Below are 22,215 nucleotides of genomic sequence, written 5' to 3'. Positions count from 1 at the left end.
TAGTCAACAAGGGCTTTTCATCCGATTCCATATAGTTACTTCTGGTCACTCTGGGGATCCACCTTCCTTTTTCCATCTACATGCTGCCCCTCAACAAAATCATTACAAACAGAGGGGCAATATCTAATGATTACTGATGATGGCCAGTTGCACTCCACCATGACGCCTCACAACGTCCACGGGCTCCAAATTGTTAGACATCCAGCACAGGATGAACCAATGTTTCCTTGAAAAAATATTGGAAAGACAGAAACCATTGCCTTCGGTCCCCACCGCTAAGAATGCTCCCTAACCATTGACTCCACCCCTCTCTCTGGCAATTGTCTGAAGCCAAAGCAGACTATTCACAATGCTGGTGCTATATTTGACCCTTCTGTCGTATTATCATAACTCTCAGCATTACAAGGGTTAATGTAGTGTCGAGAGTAGCCACTAGAGAGAGCTGCAGATACAACTATATAAGGCAGTGATGCTAGGCCTTAGGGCAGGAGTTTATGCAGGAGACAGCTAGTGAAGGCCATATGAGCAGATAGTGTGAGTAAGGTTAGTTTATAGTTTATACCAGTAGTCAGATTAGAAGTAGGTGAGTGTAGTTAGATGTTATTGATCAGTTATTCAGTGGTCTTTGTGAACTCTACGCCAACCATCCTGAAATAAGCAACACAAAGAACACCACATGGTACCAGGAGTTTATTCCTTTAATGACACAGCAATTATATTAGGTTAGAATAGCAATGAAAATTGAAGAAACAATCCAGAACCTACCACTCAGAAGACAATCTACAGTAAAGACTGATCAGAAGACGGCGGTCTCAATAACTCAAGAAGCCTGACCACTTTAAGGCACATGGTAAATTATGCCAGAACTGGGCTTTCTTTAAGCAACAGTTTGAAGTTTTTATTTCTGCCTCCATACTTGAAAATGCATCAGACCAACGGAAAATGTCACTCCTACTAAATTTGGCTGGACTGCAAGCATTGGAGCTCATTAATTTGTTTCAATTCCGTGCAGAAGAGGATAAAAATAAATACAACATTGTGCTGCAAAGATTACTAATCCTGAAAACATTCTTTGAGCGCTACATGTTAAACAAACGGCCGCAGTTCAGAGGAGAGTCTGTAGATTCATTCATCACAGCTCTAAAGCTGCGAGCGCAGTCCGATAATTTTTCCTCAGCCTCCGAGTCTATTCTGCGAGATAAAGTTGTCTTCGTAATAAACGATGAACGATTGTGCGAAAAAATGTTAAGAAGACCGGTTTTATAGATTGAAGACGCTTTAAATATGTGTAAGGCCAGCGAACAGGCATCGAGCGAATATGCCAAATCTGTGGCTAAGGAAAAGAGTGCAAAATCAGGAACGTGGCTGACACCTTTAATGCTGTGTCACAGAATAGAAAACTGCGTACAGCGGCCAGCAGCCATTTTGAAAGTAACGTCACGAGCGTGATGATGTGCTCACAGTGTGGACACGCCTACAGTCAAAACAATTGTCCGGCAAAAGGAAAACATTGTTCCAATTGTGGCAAACTGAACCACTTTGCAGCACAGTGTTGTCTATCAACAACTGTTCCAGTAACCAAATTTAAACAGTCCTAGAGTGATTACAGAAAGATCCAAAGTGTGCAGAGTGCAGAGAAAAAATCCAAAATTGGAGCTGATAGAGAAGGTTGCTCACCATATTCACTTTTGGATACCTTCATGATAGAAGCTTTCACTAGGATTGATTTACTGTAAGGAAAGACCAGTAAAAACACTCTCAAAGATAATAATGGAGTGGAGTGTCTCATTGGAAATAAATGGAGAATTTATCCCATTTAAGATTGAAACAGCGCACACAAATATTGTCATGTACCGATCTTTAACGCAAGCAATTGTAAAGCCTCTGATAAAGCAGTCCGCTTGTAGGCTTACAGATTACAATGCTAACATGATTGCCACAAGGGGGCCATGCTGTCTCATTGTGAAGAATGGAAAAATTGAGATACCAATCGACTGTAAGGTGGTAGAGGGTGAGAAATCATCAGTGATTGGAGTTGATGCTTGTGAAAGATTATAGCTAGTTAATATACCATAGAACATAGAACATACAGTTCAGAAGGGGGCCATTCAGCCCATCGTGTCTCCACCAATCCACTTCAGCCCTCACTTCCACCCTATCCTCCTAATCCAATAGCCCCTCCTAACCTTTTTATTTGGACACTAAGGACAATTTTGCTAATCGACCTAACCTGCACGTCTTTGGACTGCGGGAGGAAACCGGAGCACCCGGAGGAAACTCATGTAACCACGGGGAGAACGTGCAGACTCTGCACAGACAGTGACCCAGTGGGGATTCGAACCTGGGACCCTGGCGCTGTGAAGCCACAGTGCTAAGCACTATGCTATAGTGCTGCCCAGTTCAAAGGATTCACTCAACCAGTACTTCAGATGACCAAGATGACGAGTCCAGGGAAGACTTAGGTGTTGTGAACGACCTCTACAAAGCTACCACTCATGCTGACACATCAGAAAACAGGGCAACCACTGATGCTGAAACATCAGAATCCAAGTTAGTCCGAAGAGTGGAACCTCAAGCACATTTAATTTCTGAGATACTACCAGTATCTGATCGCAAACTACAGACCATAAAAGCCGAAACTGAAAAGGGCTTGATGTTCCAGAAGGTGAAACAATACCTAAAAGAAGGATGGCCTGCTGGATGCAAATCACCCTTTCGAGATAGAAGAGATGATCTTGCTACGATTAATGGTGTCCTACTCAAGGGAGACAGGATCGTAATATCTGCCAGTTTACGTTTAGGGATTCTGCAGCAGATTCACGAGGGTCATCAAGGCATCAAAAGGTGTAGTAGGTGAGCCAGACAATTGGTGTATTGGCCGGGAATAAACAGAGATATCGACCAGTATGTTCAAGCAAGTCCAATTTGGCAGATGCATCAGCCTGCACAGAGCAAAGAAACCATGTAACAGAGGGAATTCGTCACTAGTCCATGGAAGAAAGTGGGCCTGGATCTATTCTAATTCCAGAGTCATGACAGCTTGATAGTCATAGACCATTACTCCCAACTTCCCAAAGACAATGCTGCTGAAAGATTTGACTGCCAGATCAGTAATAAAGGCAACAAAATCTATTTTTGCATGCCATGGGATATCTTTTCACATTGTCTCTGACAATGGTCAGGAGTGGACACAGTTTGCAGAGCAATATAATTTCAACCATGTAACATCCAGCCCATGTTATCATCAGTCTAATGGGAAAGCAGAGAAAGGAGTAGGGATAATTAAGAGGTTATTCCGCAAAGCGAGTGAAGATGGTCAAGTTGTGTCGTTAGCGTTGTTACCACACTGTGCAACACCATTGTCAACAGGTCTCTCACCTGCTCAAATGTTGATGGGGAGAAGACTAATAACCACTTTACCAGACGTCATCAGTCACGAAACTGACAATAAAAAGATATATGAAAGAATCACAACAACAAAAAAGAAGCAAGAAGAGGTCTACAATAGACATACAAACCTGACTGAACTTCAAGAAGGTGACCTGGTGAGAATTCAGAATCCAGAAGGAGGCTGGCAAAATGTTTCAATGGTTCTGAAACAGGGAGCACTTAGGTCCTACTTCGTGCAAACAGGACAGGGATCTCAGTTCAGGAGAAACAGAAAAGCATTGCTGCATGTCAAGCATAAGGTGGAAACTCAGTGTGTAAATGTTGTACTGCGTGATGATATATTCAAGGACATTGCCTTTCCAGATCTGGGGCGAAATTCTCCCCTACCCGGCGGGGCGGGGGGTCCGGCGTAGCGGAGTGGCGCCAACCACTCCGGTGTCGGGCTTCCCCAAAGATGCGGAATTCTCCGCACCTTTAGGGGCTAGGCCCGCGCCGGAGTGGCTCCAGCTCCGCCGATTGCGGCAAAACTGGCGCCAATGGCCTTTGGCGCTATGCCGCCCGGCGTCGGGGCTGGCTTAAAAGCCTTTGCCGGTCTGTGCATGCGCTGGAGCGTCAGCAGCCGCTGACGTCACCACTGGCGCATGCGCGGTGGAGGGAGTCTCTTCCGCCTCCGCCATGGTGGAGGCCGTGGCGGCAGCGGAAGAAAAAGAGTGCCTCCACGGCACAGGCCTGCCCGCCGATCGCTGGGCCCCGATCGCGGGCCAGGCCACCATGGGGGCACCCTCCGGGGTCCAATCGCCCTGTGCCCCCCCAGGACCCTGGGGGCCCGCTCGCGCTGCCAATCCCGCCGGCACAGAGGTGGTTTAAACCACGTCGGCGGGATTGGTCTGTCAGCGTCGGGACTTCGGCCCATCGCGGGCCGGAGATTCGCCACGGGGGGGGGGGGGGGGGCACGGCGATCGGCGAAGGGGAGGCACGGCGATCGGCGGGGCGTGCTTCCCGCTACCGCCGATTCCCGGGTGGCGGAGAATTCCGGCCACGGCGGGGGCGGGATTTACGCCAGCGCCGGGCGATTCCCCGACCCCCTGTACTTAGAAGATGTGGCAGAGCAATCCAACACCTTAAACATTCCACTGAGACCATCTACGAGAAGGTGACGACCTACAGGGAGAGTGAACTTGTGATTTTTTTAATGAACCTATAATCATCTAAGTGATTACTGTTTTGTATGATAATAAGATAGCGATAGTTACTAGCTATGAGTCAGCATTATATCTGTAAGGTCAGGGTTAAAGAAAATATCACAATAAATGTTATAATAATTTTCTTTTACAAAGAAAGGGGTTGTGGTATTTTCGTTAAATTGCCAGTAGTGTAAGGTTAATGGGGGGATTGTTGGGTTACGGGTATACGGGTTACGTGGGTTTAAGTGGGGTGATCATTGCTCGGCACAACATCGAGGGCCGAAGGGCCTGTTCTGTGCTGTACTGTTCTGTTTTCTGTGTTCTGTAACTATAAGCATTACAAGGGTTAATGTAGTGTCAAGAGTAGCCACTAGAGGGAGCTGCATACTTAGGAGGTGATGCGAGACCTTAGGGGAGGAGTGTATGTAGGAGACAGCTAGTGAAGGTCATAAGAGCAGATAGTGTGAGTAAGGTTAGATTATAGATTATACCACTGGTGAGATTAGCAGTAGATGAGTGTCGTTATATGTTATTGATCAGTTGTGTATTCTTAAGGACTAAGTGTCGTATCCCAGTTCAGCAGTGTAAATAAAATGATAGGTTTGTTTGAGTTAATAACTATTCTGTGGTCTTGTGATCACAATGCCAACCATCCTGAAATAACCAACACAAAGAACACCACACTTCTGATAAGCTTTTGACCATATATTTATGCCATCTCCAAGATGGCCACTTTCTACTTCCTTACACTGCCTGACTGCTCCCCTTCCTTGGCTCCTCTTCTGCTGAAACTCTTATCCATGCCTTTCTTGCCTCTCGGCTTGGCTACTCCAAAGCGTTGCCTGACAGACTACTACACTCTACTCTTTGTAAACTTGTAGCCGTCCAAATCTCTGCTGTTAGGGTCCTATCTTGCGCCCAATCATCCATCGCCATGGCGTTTGCTGACTGACATGAACTGCTGATTAAACAACATCTTGATTTTAAAATTGTCATCTTTGCTTTCAAAAACCTCCATGGTCTTTCCCCTCCCCACCTCTGTAATCTCCTCCAGCCCTACAATACTCCGAGATACCAGAGTTCTTCTAATTCTGGTGTCTTAAGCAACCCTGATGTTAATTGCTCTACCATTAGTGGCTGTACCTTCAGTTTCCTGGGCCTTAAGTCAAGGAATTCCCCCCCCCATAACCTCTGCATCTCTCCTTTATCTCTTAGATCAAGCATTTGGTCATTTGCCCTAATATTTCCTTAAGTGGCTCAGTGTCATTTTCTGCTTGATAATGCTCTGTGAAGCATCTTGGGCTGTTTGGTTCTGTTAAAGTTGCTACATTAATATAACGTGTTGATATTAAACTTATTCCTCAGCATTTTGGTTCTGTCCCGTTAGCTTTTGCACTAAATACAAGACAACAATGCAGCTTGCAGTAGGATAAACTCAAAGCAACACTAATACTGATCAATGAATTATGAAGGTTAACATTTTTATCCTTGTTATTGGCTGCTTTTGATCATAAATTAAGTAGTGTAAGATTGAAGGCAATACCTTAGTCAATAAAGCAATCTAACTGCAGTTTATTTTCTGATATTGCTCTGTTTTTATTTCATCCCTTGATCAGCTCACGGTGACAATTATCCATTCGATGGGCGTGGAGGGACTTTGGCTCATGCATTTTCACCTGCCCCGGGTATTGGAGGGAATATTCATTTTGATCGGGAGGAAAATTGGACAGTGAGACGCGATGGTAAAGATACTGATTATTCACTAAATGTAAAGCAATAGTGACCATTACATAAAACGCTTTAAGATGGTGACAGAGATGGGCAGCACGGTAGCACAGTGGATAGCACTGCTGCTTCACAGCGCCAGGTCCGAGGTTCACGGCTTGGGTCACTGTCTGTGCAGAGTCTGCACGTTCTCCCCGTGTCTGCGTGGGTTTCCTCCGGGTGTTCCAGTTTCCTCCCACAGGTCCCGAAAGACGTGCTGTTGGGTGAATTGGACATTCTGAATTCTCCCTCTGTGTACCTGAACAGGCACCGGAATGTGGCGACTAGGGCCTTTTCATAGTAACTTCTGTGCAGTGTTAATGTAAGCCTACTTGTGACAATAAAGATTATTATTATGAAATCTAGAACTTATAGTGAAAGCTACATATAGAGACGGGTATGTCCAGCTTGCGCAGGTATGGACTAATCTAATTGCTCCTGTTAATCATTTAGATAGGCACCTCCACAGTGAAATGTGTATTGATCCCTTGCTCAGAGGAGTGGACAGTTTCTTTCGTGGAAGAGCTAGCAAGTGCTCAATGCAATCTGAATCCCCCAGCCTTCTTGAATCTGTGCTTCTCACCCCAAAACTGATGGGACTGATGCCCAATCTGAAACTCTCCTAATTGGATTTGACCTAATTTGGAGCAAATTTCTGTCTTTTTGGAAATCTTACTTTGTGTCAGTATTACACTACAATTTTTTTGAAGAGTGCTGATTGGAGCAGATGCCATGTTTATCTCAGTTGGCTGGACAGCTGGTTTGTGATGCAGAGCAAGGTCAACAGCATGGGTTCAACTCCCATGCCAACTGAGATTATCATGAAGGCTTCCTCTTGCCTGAAGTGTAGTGACCTTCAGGTTAAATCACCACCAGTTAGCTCTCCCCCTCAAAGGGGAATGTAGTCTATGGTCATCAGGGACTATTGCAACTATACTTTAGTATCATACTGACATGGCACAGTTGGGATCAAAAGCACAAAAGCCTAGGATTCTGCAAACAGGTAAATAATTGTGGCTTGGATATCTTAGATAATTTTCTTGGTAAAAGCATTTTCAAAATACGCACTCATTCCCATAGAAATTACTGCCAGCACGATTATACTAAACAATTTCAAATAAATGTTTTTGTTAATGTAGCGGACTGAGAAATGCCATATTAACATGTCACATGTTCAACTGCTGACATGGATATCTGCACTATTAATAATTCAGATTGATCTTTATGTATTTTGAATTTGTTCATAACCCAATTAATTATTTCCTTTGCAGGTGTCAACTTGTTTCGTGTTGCTTCCCATGAATTTGGTCACGCTTTGGGGCTTGCGCATTCCAAACATCGATCTGCTGTGATGTATCCCACGTATAAATACCATCAATCAAATATATTGTCTCTTTCATGGGATGATGTCAGAGCAGTACGAAATCTGTATGGTACGATCAAATAGTTTTTGGTATGACAAATAGAAAAGGTACAACGCTTGTTAAATGAGCGCCTATTTTTCAAAACCAACGTTTTCCCACTTGTTATTTTCTGAATTGTGCATATTAAGTAGGCACATCTAATTGATAGACAAGATGGACATCTGTTACCAAAGATCCCCAATAATTCTTCATCTTGCCCAACCTTGCAAACTTGATTTCCATGGTTCCAAAATATATGCTGCCCATGTTACTTGTGTGAGAACTGATTCATGCTCTTCAGGGGGAAATGCCAAGACAATATCCTGGACTCTATTTTCTGTCATTTTTGCTTGGTTATCAGTATTTTCATGACTCACCCATTTAAACTAAGAATTTAGGGTTTTTAGATGCTGAATTATATAAGGATGTGAGTAAAGTCCAGTGGGAAGACCGTCAAACCATCTGGTTATATATCAACTGTTTTTCTTCCTTTGATTTGATTTGATTTATTGTCACATGTACTGAAGTACAGTGAAAAGTATTTTTCTGCAGCCGAGGGAATGTATACAGTACATACATCATAGAATTTACAGTGCAGAAGGCCATTCAGCCCATCGCATCTGCACCGGCTCCTGGAAAGAGCACCCCACCCAAGGTCAACACCTCCACCCTATCCCCATAACCCAATAACCCCACCCAACACTAAGGGCAATTTTGGACACTAAGGGCAATTTATCATGGCCAATCCATCTACCCTGCACACCTTTGGACTGTGGGAGGAAACTGGAGCACCTGGAGGAAGCCCACGCACACACAGGAAGGATGTGCAGACTCCGCACAGTGACCCAAGCCGGAATCAAACCTGGGACCCTGGAGCTGTGAAGCAATTGTGCTTTCCACAATGCTACCGTGCTGTCCCACATAGTAGACAAAAGAATAATCAACAGAGAACATTGACAAATAGTATATCGACAAACAGTGATTGGTTACAGTGCAGAACAAGGGGCCAAACAAAGCAAATACATGAGAAAGAGCAACACAGGGCATAGTGAATACTGTTCTTACAGAGAACAGATCAGTCCGAAGGGGAGTCGTTGAGGCGTCTTGTAGCTGTGAGGAAGAAGCTGTTCCTGTATCCGGATGTGTGAGTCTTCAGACTTCTGTACCTTCTGCCTGATGGAAGGGTCTGGAAGAAGGCAATGCCTGGGTGGGAGGGGTCTCTGCTAATGCTGTCTACCTTCCTGAGGCAGCGGGAAGTGTTTACAGAATCAATGTGGGGATGGCAAGTTTGTGTGATGCGTTGGGCTGTGTTCACCACAGTCTGCAGTTTCTTGCGATCTTGGACCGAGCAGTTGCCATAGCAAACTGTGATGCAGCCTGATAGGATGGTCTTTGTGGCACATCTGGAGAAGTTTGTGAGAGTCGATGCAGACATGCCGAATTTCTTTAACTTCCGTAGGAAGTAGAGACATTGTTGGGCTTTCTTGACTGTTGCATCAATGTGAGTGGACCAGGACAGACTGTTGGTGATAGTGACCCTCAGGAACTTAAAGCTATCGACCATTTCCACTTTGGAGCCATTGATGCAGGGAGTGTGTGTCATGCTAGAAAGAGGTTGTTTTCGGTACACCATGCAACCAAGTGATTTATCTCCCTCCTGTAGTCTGATTCATCATTGTTTGAGGTATGGCCCACCACAGTCGTATCATACGCAAACTTATAGATTGAGTTGGAGTTAAATCTTGCCACACAGTCGTGTGTATAGGGAGTACAGTAGAGGACTGAGCATACAGTTGCTCCAATAGTGCCAAAATGCATTTTCCATTGGAATCCCATCATATCTGTGGAGAAAGATGAGGATCTAGGGAGGGACATTAGGCATATCACTTTATATCAGAATGATTTTTCACCCTAATCCTTCCACAATTTTTCACAACAGAATCTACAACTTGAGTTTGTTTCAGGAAATGTGCTTATTGACCCATTGACAAGAAATGGCATGATGCAATGATGTCACATGCTCCAGCCAGAGCTGCAGCTTAATCTTTCCACAGGCAATGCACTTCCAATGGTCATCAAGGCCAGAACCACCCTGCACTTTTATGCTTGAGGATGGTTTCCAATTGGATTGAGAACATCAACAGTATAAACCAATCAGGTATCCATCAAAATGTAAAACGAACCTCTGATTCTTTGCTTACTTGAACATTTCATATCCTCCTCATGGACAACCAAAGAATCATGAATGTGCAGTTTTATGGTGTGCTTAGAATCCTGAAAGCTGAAATGCATACATTTTTACTGAAGTATGCCACTATCTATGTGCTACTCTGGGTGCATAGGTGGGTCTTTATAGGCGCGCAGTCACAAGAACAACCCGGCTATCAGTCAGGGCTCTGAAGTTTTTTTTGGCCATGGCGAGGAATGCCCTGCCAAGGCCAAACTTACTTCACTTCCTGCACTGATGACCTCAACTCATCAGCGCAGGAAGAGATCGGGGCACCATTTTTAAATGTTGCCCTGATCTCTCAACCCCACTTGGACACCCCACCATGGCCTCCGGACGACCCCACAGTGCCAACCTACCTCTTAGTAGGTCTGTGAACACTGCCCTGATCCCACCTCTTAAGGCAGGCACCCTTGGGCCTGATCCTTGGCATGGGTAACCTGGGACCAGGGTACCTCGGCACCTTGACACTGCCAGCCTGCCAAAATGCCGGGCTGGCAGTGCCAAGGTTTCCGGGTGTCAGTGGGAGACCCTGAGCTTGACCACTCAACCATCCGATGGCCTGGGAACACCCCCCCCCCCTCCCAAGATCCCATTATGTCTGGCCCAGATTTGTGTGGACCAGTGCTAAATGGTGTCATGGCGTGGTCGCTCAGGAGCGGGTGTTAGTTCCCGGGCCGGGGAGGAATCGGGCGGCGACAGTGAGGGCGAGATTCAGATTGCGACAAAATCCTGCAAGGTGTTCCAAGCGTTGCATATCTCACGAGAGGCCGCTTGTGAGATTTAATGGCCTCGTTGCGCCACCGAATTGGGGTCCGTTCGATTGCGCCATATATGTTTCAATAAAATCACTCCATATTCTTCCAAACTTCAATGGTTATAGACCCAACCTGCTCAACCATTCTTCAGAAGTTGAGCCCTTCATTCCAGGAATGGATCAGTGAATCTTCTCTTACATCTAGAGAAAGTAAAGAGGAAGGCATTTTAGCACTGTATCTTGACAAAAAGCCCTATGTAATTACAACAGATGAAGTGAAATGGTACAGAGCGTCGGTATATTCCTTCTTAGCAACTAAACAATGAGAAGAGAAAAACAAAGAAAAGCAGCAGAGTGTGACATTGAAGCCTGATTTGGAAGCAAACCTGCTATTTTTGTATATTGTTCTGCATTATTGTCTCGCATTCCACAATTTGAAGGATTTCTTCCTAATGCTTTAAAGATAGTGCAGTCCATCTCCTTTAGTCTGTCATGGCTGCTAAGGGTCATCTTTCCCAACAAGGCCTAAAGAAACGAGAGGTTAAGATGACATAGTATTAATAATCAAACATCAGTCTACAGTCAAGTCGTGGTGTACATCTGTTGGCTATATGATGTGGGAAACCTTTTGAAATATTTATTTTCCCAATATGAGTAATGCTGACAAGATCACATTTATTGTCCATCTTTAGTTTCCCTGAGAAGGTGGATTTGGGCCTTTTACTGGAGTTACTGCAGCCCTTCCTGTGATGATGCTTATATAATGGTGTTGGCAAGGACTTGCCTCAGTGACGGAATGGTGATATAACCACCAAATCCTGTCAGCATTTTCGGTAGTTTTGCGGTAACTTTAATCATTTTTCTTTATTCTGAACACTTCATTTCCTCTTTAGGAACCATACGAGTATATCACCAAAAAGCTGCAGAACCACAAAAACCCGATAAATGTGACCCGGCCACATCATTTGATGCTGTCACTAAAACACATGGAGAAACCTTGCTCTTCAAAAATGAGTAAATCTTCCATTATTTATCCATTTATCCTGTACAATATGGACATTCAGACTGTGCCTTAGCTTCATTTGATGGCATGTCTTTTTTCTGATTGTTGTTCAGATATTTCTGGCATACATACCAACAGACAGCAGATGCCAAGTTTACCTCGATCCAAGATGTCTGGTTCAACCTCCCCTCAAATATTGATGCCGCTTGTGAAATTCCTGAAGAAAATACTATTTATTTTTTCAAAGGTGATGCAAGTTATTTTATATTGCTTTCATATTAGAGATGAATAAAAACAGTGTAATAAAGTTAGCACTGAGAACTTTGATCATGGGACATTATGCGTAGTACAGGCAGCATGGTAGCACAGTGGTTAGCACAATTGCTTCACAGCTCAAGGTTCCCATGTTCGATTCCCGGCTTGGGTCACTGTCTGTGCGGAATCTGCACATTCTCCCTGTATCTGCATGGGTTTCCTCCGGGTGCCCCGGTTTCCTCCCACTGTTCAAAGATGTGCAGTTAGGTGGATTGGCCATGCTAAATTGCCCTTAGTGTCCAAAAAGGTTGGGGTTATGGGGATAGAGTGGAGGTGTGGGGATAGGGTGCAGTTGTGGGCTTAGGTAGGGTGCTCTTTCCAAGAGCCGGTGCAGACTCGATGGGCCAAATAGCCTTCTTCTGCACTGTAAATTCTATGTTGATTCTATGTAAGAAATTCAAAAATAACTTCAATTCGGACATAAGACATATGATAGCTGATTATACTCTCCACCTGATATTTCTTGAAATGAATTCTTAATAAGCATGATTTTGTTCATTTACAGGATCAAAGTTTTGGACTTATATCCATCATGAGCTGAGTCGAAATTCATCTCAATCTATTTACCTATTTGGACTTCCAACATATGTGAAGCAAATAGATGCAGTAATATTTATTCAACAAACAAAGAAAATAATATTCTTTGTAGGAAATATGTATTGGAGGCATGTATTATTCACTTTTATTGCTTTAATCTGTTTGGGCTTTAATCTTGCGTTGGTCAGAAAACATTTGCAGCAATGTCCTCAGTTGCTCCCTCTACTTTTTGATGCATTTATCTGCAGTAAAACAATTACTCTCTTTTCCTGGTTATTCTCCCTGGGATTGTGGTACTATCATAACTAAATGTATTATAAGGATTAATGTAGTACCATGAATAGCCACTAGAGGTTGCTGTAGATACTATATAAAGCAGTGAGGATAGACCTTCGAGGAGGAGTGTATGTAGGAGACAGCTAGTGAAGGTGATAGGAGCAGTTAGTGTGAGAAGGTTAGATTATAGTTTCTACCAGTAGTGAGATTAGCAGTAGATGAGTATAGTTTGATGTTATTCATCAATTCTATATTCTCAAGGACTAAGTGTCGAAACCCAGTTTAGTAGTGTAAATAAAATCGTAGCTTTGTTAAAGTAAAAGCTATACCATGGGTTTTGGGGAACACTACGCCAACCATCCTAAATAAGCAACACAAAGAACACCACAGGTGTGACCCACAGCTTTGTTTTGTCAAATGCATGCGACACAGGCCTGAGCATGTCTGCCGCACAGTTTGTTCAGCTTTGCGTTATCAGCTCTATCTGAACTAATCAAATGCTAATCGAGTCTTATTATCTGTGGTAGCTCCCCCTCCCCCTCTTAAGGGAGCATGCACCAGACGGGTCATGAGACCCAATTAGCCAAGGGGAACAGGCAGGGGCATATTGGTGCAGAGTGTGGGCTTTGCAGCCAGCTGTGACCCTAGTACTGAGGATGAAGTTGATTGCACTCTGCATATAGTTTGTTATTTAGCTCATCCTTCATTGTTCGTTAGCCAACTGGTGGTCGCCAATCATTACATTTACTACATTATCCTGTACCAAAACCAACTGCTGCTCCAGCACTATCCAGCAGTGCAGAGATCACCCTACACTTTCTCTGCTCCATGACTGCCTCCTTAAACATCTCCTCCTTCCTCTTTCTATCCCCACCTCAAACAAATACAAGGAACTCATGGGATTCTTTGTCACTCTGATAGTTTCTGATAGAGATTATCTATCAGTCAGAACTACTCCAACATATATAAGACTTCTCTTTCCTTGACACCATTCCCACTACACTGTTGACCATCTTACTGGCCTTTCTGGCCCCATGTTGGCTGATGTTGTCAATGGTCCCCTTTCCTTGGGTACTTTGTTTTCAAAAATGGCCTGACCACTTCCCGCCTCAAAAATCCACTTTTGGTCCCTCCGTTCTTGTAGACTACCTTTCATTTATAACATCCCTTTCCTCTCTATATTCTGCAATGTTTTATCACCCTATAATTCTGTGCCCAACGTTTCTGCAACTCTATGTTTGAATCTCTCGAATTAAAATGATCTTCCAGCCACAGCACGGAAATGACCCAACATTTCCAAGGCCTGAGTATTGAGCCAGCTTTCACATAGGGTTCTCCCCTTTTAGTTATGGCTCAGCTTAATACAGAGTGCAACAGACACATCAACCTGGTTGAGATGACTTTATTATTCCAAGCTTGGTTTTGTGTACCCGAGAGAGAGAGATCTGGATAAATGCCAAGATCAATTTGGCTAACACTGATAAAAACACATCAATTGTAGGATTTTCCAAAGATCAATAGCCCACCCCAGTTGGACCTTCATCCAATCCTTGGAGCTGTCACTTTTATATTATCCAGTAAAACTACTTTAAACAAATTGATTACTTGTGATCAGCTCATGATTTAACCCTATCATGCCATATGTTGTTTACCAGCATCTTCTGTCCATTCCAAAGCTGTTTTCGGACATTCCCAGCTTGGTATCGCAGTCAGTTCCTGACCACCTCATTCTGAATCCAGGGGCAGGATACCAAAGCTGGTTTCCTCCTTACTCATATGGATTATTTGAGACAGGATAATGGGGCCACTGATAAAAATTGTTTCCTGAGATGACTATGTAATCTGCTGACTACACAATTGCGTTAGTCTCAAAAACATGGGCAAATTAGCTAGTTTAAATCCCATCATGCATTGTGGCCACTGCTTATAGCAAGAGTTAAAATGCTTATTACTGCTAGGTCCTAAAATGCAGGTTTAATGGTTAATAATGATTCCTGGGAATACTTTCTATAGATTAATCTCAATCCTTAATAAACTAACTTATGTTGAACGATTCAGTTTTAAGAGTTCTCATCTCTGGACACCCCCTTCAGCACTGAATTGAATCACTTCCACTCCAACTGTTTACTTCCTCCGCATCGTCCACTTTTACCTCTCTATTTGTTTTACATGTTCACCAACAGCATCTTCTCCAATGTCTCTCCTCCATTATCCATCTCAGTGGGACTGCCCACAGCAAGACCATCTTGCACTCCCATATCCTTGCCTCTAGATTCCCCAAAGAATCAATTCTTGATCCTTTCCTCTGTGGTGGGAAAAAGGAAAACTCAGAAACAATCAGTCATGGTTATGAGCAAGTTGTTTATTTCTTACTCTGCAGAGGTTGCATTCCCCTCACCACAGGAGAGAGAGGAAGGCGCCCCGAGCGCAGCAACCTTCAGTCTTTATACATTCAATTGATAAGCAGGTTTTTCACAGGCATTCATGTAGACAATGGCTGGCTTTGCTTCTTTACTAGTATTTCTCCATTCCATATAAGGAGTTGTTTTCTCCTGGCTTTACTATCTCGCCCTTCATACAGCTGGCATATCAGTTTTGCAGTTACTCTCTCTAACCTTGCACACACACACACACACACACAAACGCCTGCAGCTTTGGTTAGTTTGCAGCCTTTCTCAATCACACTATTAAGCAGTTATTCAATATTAAGTATTAAAATTGTCCATTACAATTCCCTCCTTTTTGTCATCCTAATGACAACATCTATCAAAATTTTAATCGCAGCCAGTCACCTAAGCAGTATCTACATTCCCTTATTGTCAAACAAATGTTTGCTCAAAGAACATACATCGGGTATTATCGCACTCCTGCAGATTTTTCAATAATACCATCATTAATCTTTGGTACATAACATGGGGAACAGGTTGTCATTATAGCTATATGATACAGAAGATTAGTCTATTGACAGTTCATTCTTGAATGGAGGTATCCACTGGTTTGCCTACTCTAAGTCAACTTGTTCCCTTGCTGCTGTTGGGTCAGATAGTTTCAACATCGCTGCCCTTTGGCAGTACCCACCAAAGATATGGGGTGGTGGGGCTGGTGGTGGGGGGAATTTTGCACATATAGGGCAGAATTTTAACTGTGGTATACTATTCCTGTCTCTGGTCCTACAACAATGCATTGTTTCTGCTCTCTTGCTTTTTCTCATTCTCCATGGAATTACAATTAAAATTTCAAGTACTGTAGCATGCACAGGATATACATGTGACTGCACAGCAGGGGAAGCTTTTCATTGGTGAACTCCACTGTCAGCTGACAGTGTTGAAGCTAAGGGTGGACTATAAATGAGTATCCTTGTGAAACAGAGAGGCTCTGCATCACGATCAAAACCGTCCTGCCCAATTCCATTGTCATAAACATTGGACTTATTGAGAGGCAAAGGGAACATGGGGGTTTTTCAGATTTAAATTTCACATGCAAATATTTTGCATTACATTTATTCATGTGTACTTCATTGTTATTTGTTAAGACTAGCTTAGTCAGAGAGCTAACTGTATTGGCACACCTCATGGTTAGCACACATTGATGGTTACAGGGGAGTTCAGGACATTTCCTTCACTGTGGAAGAAACACTGTTTTGTTTTTCTGTTCAGTCTTATGCGTCCAGTGTGGGGCATGACTTAACTTGTAGGTTCAGCTGGCCCACTCATCTATGCATTGCGAAGAACATTGTCCGAGTTCAGTCTCAGTAAGGATAAGTGAAATGATGTAGTTGAACCAACTTTAAGGGCATTTAAGTGGTCACTGGATAGACATATGGATGAAAATGGAATAGTGTAGGTCAGATAGGCTTCAGATGGTTTCACAGGTCGGCGCAACATCGAGGGCCGAAGGGCCCGTACTGCGCTGTAATGTTCTATGTTCTAACTCAAAGCCCTGTGAGGACTCTGCTAACCAACACCCTGAGTTGGACCCACAGAACTGACCCTGCCCTTTAAGCCTTCATTTCTATTACCTTGGCTGACTGCCTCACCACCCCACCCCGCCCCAAAACCTAGGATGTCTGGCCCTTTCCACTTTACTCCGCCATGCTCCATACCCCATCACCCTCCACCCTCCCTTGCAGTTTCTCCCAATCCCCAATGCACTCAATCCCAAACCTTTCAAACATCAATCACACTGCTGACTCCCCCTTTCTGGCCCTGACCCTCCAGGAAAGCTGCCATTCTCTGCCATATGCCGCAGAGTTCAACAAGAAGACCCGCTGACCTCAGACACATTTTGATCTGTATAAATAGAGCTGGCCAGTGTGGCACAGGCTAGAGTAGGAAGCAGTGATGTACTACTGCTGCTGTGTATATATTATTGTAAATAAAGTTTCTTTCTTTTGACTTTACACACTTGTGCTGGATTCTTCGTGGCCCTCACAAAACTATCCATGTCCATGTGCAGCAAAACCTGGACAATATTCAGGCTGGGGTTGAATTGAATGTAACATTCACACCAGTCAAATGCCAGGCAATGGCCATCTTAAACATGCGTGAATCTAACCATCTCCCCTTGATATTCAATGACATTACCATTGCTGAAACTCCCACTATCAACATTCTGGGGGTCAACACCACAAATGGCACTCGACCAATCATTACAAGAGGAGGTCAGAGGCTGGGAATCCTGCCGAGAGTAACCCACCTCCCAATTCCCCAAAGGCTGTCCACCATCTATAAGGCAGAAGTCAGGAGTATGATGGAATACTCTCCACCTGCCTTGATCAGTGTGGCTCCAACAACACTCAAGATATTCAGCATCACCCAGGATAAATCCACTATAGAACATAGAACAGTACAGCACAGAACAGGCCCTTCGGCCCTCAATGTTGTGCCGAGCCATGATCACCCTACTCAAACCCACGAATCCACCTTATATCCGTAACCCAATAACCCCCCCTTATCCTTACTTTTTTATTAGGACACTATGGGCAATTTAGCATGGCCAATCCACCTAACCCGCACATCTTTGGACTGTGGGAGGAAACCGGAGCACCCGGAGGAAACCCACGCACACAGGGGGAGGACGTGCACTCCATTGGAAGGAGTCTTGGAAGGCTATCTTGGAAGGCACTCCATTCACCACCTAAAACATTCACTCCCTCCACCACTGGCACACAGTAGCAGCAGTGTAGAAGATAAACAATATGCACTGCAGAAAATGGCCAAGCCCCCATTGAAAGCACCTGACCTCTGACCTCTACCGTCTAGAAGGACGTATACGAAGATACGCTGCAGGCGTATCAGCAACTTCCCCTCCAAACAACACTCCATTCTGACTGGAACTAGCCATCTTTGACTAACCTTTTCTTCACTGTCTCTGGGTCAAAAACTGGGAACCCTTTCCAACAGCACTCACAGAATCACAGAATCACAGTGCAGAAGGAGGCTATTTGGCCCATCGAGTCTGCACCGGCCCTTGGAAAGAGCACCCTACCTAAGCCCACACCTCCACCCTATCCCCGTAACCCCACCTTACCTTATATTTTTTGGACACAAAGGACTGTGGAAGGAAACCGGAGCACCCAGACACGGGGAGAACATGCAGACTCCGCACAGACAGTGACCCAAGCCGGGATTCGAACCTGGGACCCTGGCAATGTGAAGCCATTGTGTTAACCACTATGCTACCATGCTGCCCTATTTGTGCACTGTTTGTATCGATATTACATGGACTGTAGAAGCTCAAGAGGTGACTCACCACCATCTTCTCAAGTCCCGTAGGGATGTGTAACAAATGCTGGCTTTGCCAGTGATGCCCATGAAAGAAATGTTAAAAATAGATTAATAGAGAGAGATATAACAGTCAGAGAGAAAAAAAAGTTATAAAGGATATTTACACTTTTAAAAACTCATACATTAAAATTTGAAGGAATAAGCCTCCACCCTCTTTATGGTTAATTTTCAGTGCCAGAGAGTTTGTTTATGTAGTAATTAAGACATCGCACCAATAAAAGATCAATTAGACTGAAATCAATAAGCCCCAACTCTTTCCAGTGAGTTTAATCCGTATCTACGATATATCCTCAGAAACCTCATGCCATTTAATCTATTTAAATGGAAATCCAGACTGGCTGTTGTTGTTATGCAGCTGGAAAAGGAGCAGTCCATCTTGCATGTCAGCATCTAGATTTCTATTTTAACTCGTGACTTTCCAGAAGTTGCTGACTGAATTGTTTCTAACTAACTACGAGTGCTGTTAGCTTCAAGGACTATGCTCAACATAAAATCCAGCCCAATATTACCTCAGAAATATATAAGTGCCATAATAAAATATATTCTAGCTACTTCTCTGTCATCTTTGAGTGTGAAAGGGACCTGATAGACCAGAGATGGAAAGGCAGATATACTGTGGATGCTGGAAATCTGAAGTAAAAGAAAAAAAAAATACTAAGCAAATCAGCGAGAGCAGAGTTAATGTTTCAGGTTGATGACTTGAAATGAAAATCGCTTATTGTCATGAGTAGGCTTCAATGAAGTTACTGTGAAAAGCCCCTAGTCACCACATTCCAGCACCTGTCCGGGGAGGCTGGTACGGGAATTGAACCGTGCTGCTAGGCTGCTTGGTCCGCTTTAAAAGCCAGCGATTTAGCCGAGTGAGCTAAACCAGCCCCTCATCAGAACAGGGAATAGCTGGAGCTGTGATAAGTTTTGAGTAAAATGTGGTTGGGACAAAGGACAAAAGGAAGGTCTGTGATACAATGGAAGACAGGAGAGACTGAATGATGAAGGGTTAGTCTCCCAGGACCAAAGAGAATGGCACAGGAAACAAAACACGGTAGCGTGGGCAGCACGGTAGCATTGTGGATAGCACAATTGCTTCACAGCTCCAGGGTCCCAGGTTCGATTCCGGCTTGGGTCACTGTCTGTGCGGAGTCTGCACATCCTCCCCGTGTGTGCGTGGGTTTCCTCCGGGTGCTCCGGTTTCCTCCCACAGCCCAAAGATGTGCAGGTTAGGTGGATTGGCCATGATAAATTGCCCTTAGTGCCCAAAATTGCCCTTAGTGTTGGGTGGGGTTACTGGGTTATGGGGATAGGGTGGGGGTGAGGGCTTGGGCTTGGGCTTGGGTAGGGTGCTCTTTCTAAGAGCCAGTGCAGACTCAATGGGCCGAATGGCCTCCTTCTGCACTGTAAATTCTATGATTCTATGAAATCGCAGTAGCTACATTTGCTCAGGAGTTTGAAACAGCTCCGCTGAACAGCTCGAGTCCACTGGCCAGGACACTCTCCACTCACTCACCAATCGGGCAGACTCACTGGTGGAAGCCAAACAGCCCATCTACCTCAACAGAAATGAAGTTGGGAGAGATGTATGTTGGACGACTGAATCAATGTTGTTTTACACCAGCACCCACAGTCAGAATTACCCCATTGTGCACCCAATAATGCAGTATACAATCATCCCATTTTCAGCAAGTACTAGGGCAGCACGGTGGCATTGTGGGTAGCACAATCGCTCCAGTGTCCCAGGTTTGATTCTGGCCTGGGTCACTGTCTGTGCGGAGTCTGCACATCCTCCCCGTGTGTGCGTGGGTTTCCTCCGGGTGCTCCGGTTTCCTCCCATAGTCCAAAGATGTGCAGGTTAGGTGGATTGGCCGTAATAAATTGCCCTTAGTGTCCAAAATTGCCCTTAGTGTTGGGTGGGGTTACTGGGTTATGGGGATAGGGTGGAGTTGTTGACCTTGGGTAGGGTGCTCTTTCCAAGAGCTGGTGCAGACTCGATGGGCTGAATGGCCTCCTTCTGCACTGTAAATTCTATGATTCTATGAAAATAAAGAAATAAAAGATGAGCCTGGAGCAGGTCTAACCTGGTCTAATGCGACTCAAGATCTATAGCAATATGGTTGACCCTTAAATGCACTCAGAAATGGCCGAACAAGCCAACCGGTTGAAGGGCAATTAGGGATGGGCAATCAATGCTGGCTCAGCCCTGTGATACCCATTTCCCATGAACAAATTAAAAAAAAAATTTTTACTTAGTAACATTATGCAGTATGCAAGAGCCAATTTTACTAACGGTGTTTTATCTTTAACTGTTCAGTTATAATGAAGAAATAAAGACTATGGACTATGGCTACCCAAAATGGATAAGTAGTAACTGGCCAGGAATGAATGACAAAATAGATGCTGCCTTACAGAATAATGGTAAGTGCATCCATAATAGCAAGAGTTTCTGAAAACTTAAAATGTTCAATAGGATAATGTGTCACTATTTAATTTAAATTCTGCTGGATAAGTGCAAACTCTGTATAATTGGCTCAACAAATGTCATGTTAACTATTTTGACCGTTGATGAAACACAGTGGTTATTGCAGATAGGGCCGCAGGAGCAATTCTATTCTGTTGCAAAATCTATTAAAGCATTGCCTTTCTGTTTTCTCCTAGAATTAATTTACTTCTTCAGTGGGCCAAGACTCTATGAGTATGACAACTGGAGAAAAGAAATTGTTCGCACTGTAAATTCTAACAGCTGGCTGGGATGTGAAGGTTCTGAATTCTGACCCATTGTGTAACGCATATCTTAAGCTGAAATCCAAATTTCTGAGGCAACACCTTCGAAGAAGAAAGCGCTGCGACAGGATTTGAACTAATTAAATAATATCTGAATGCTACAAGTTCTAACCTTTTAGCATTTTAACTGAAATGATGAATCAATAATAAACAAATCAGAAACCATGGACTGGGAACTGGCTGTTCAGTCCATTGAGTTTGTTTCTTTCACTGACCACCAATGTATTGTTAGATTTCAACACATAGCAATCCAGCAAAGGTAGCATCACAAACCCTTATTCCTTATTGGGGCCTTCTCTCTCAACAGTGCCTTTTGTCCAAGGTTATATTTCTCAAACTGTGGGAGAGTGCAGGAGGGCTTGCCAGGAGCAGAAGCAGGCATACTGATAAATGAGGTGTCAACCTGGTGAAGCTACAACACAGGACTGCTTGTGTGCCAAAAAACCTAAACAGCAAGTAAGAGACAGAGCTAAGCAATTCCATAATGAACTATCAGATCTAAGCTGTACCTTCCTGCCACACCCAGCCGTCAATGGTGTTGGACAATTCGACAACTCACTGGAGGAGGAGGCTCCACAAATATCCCCATCCTCAATGATGGAGGAGCCCAGCACATATGTGCAAAAGACAAGGCTGAAGCATTCACAACAATCGTCAGCCAGAAGTGCCAAGTGGATGATCCATCTCGGTCTCCTCTGGAGGTCCCCAGCACCGGTCCTCGGCCAATACGATTCACTCCACATGATATCAAGAATTGGCTGAAGGCTTTGGATACTGCAAAGGCTATGGACCCTGACA

At 44.1% G+C, this 22,215-nt stretch overlaps 1 protein-coding gene across 1 annotated transcript in view; it reads left to right on the top strand.

The window, feature by feature from the left end:
* LOC119977542 (collagenase 3-like) overlaps nucleotides 1–21,607 on the top strand; it is a 51,208-nt gene extending 29,601 nt beyond the window's left edge. Inside the window, exons 4-10 of the mRNA XM_038818596.1 lie at nucleotides 6,191–6,316; nucleotides 7,610–7,771; nucleotides 11,619–11,739; nucleotides 11,842–11,975; nucleotides 12,549–12,708; nucleotides 20,948–21,051; nucleotides 21,292–21,607. Of these exons, the coding sequence (XP_038674524.1) occupies nucleotides 6,191–6,316; nucleotides 7,610–7,771; nucleotides 11,619–11,739; nucleotides 11,842–11,975; nucleotides 12,549–12,708; nucleotides 20,948–21,051; nucleotides 21,292–21,407 (923 nt within the window). The 3' untranslated portion in view covers nucleotides 21,408–21,607. The remainder of the gene's footprint in view (nucleotides 1–6,190; nucleotides 6,317–7,609; nucleotides 7,772–11,618; nucleotides 11,740–11,841; nucleotides 11,976–12,548; nucleotides 12,709–20,947; nucleotides 21,052–21,291) is intronic.
* Nucleotides 21,608–22,215: the final 608 nt, after the last annotated feature.

The sequence above is a fragment of the Scyliorhinus canicula genome, chromosome 14 (genome assembly GCF_902713615.1).
Source record: "Scyliorhinus canicula chromosome 14, sScyCan1.1, whole genome shotgun sequence".
NCBI lineage: Eukaryota > Metazoa > Chordata > Chondrichthyes > Carcharhiniformes > Scyliorhinidae > Scyliorhinus > Scyliorhinus canicula.
The sequence above is the reverse complement of the archived record's forward strand: the minus strand, read 5'-3'. Positions and strand labels throughout refer to the sequence as shown.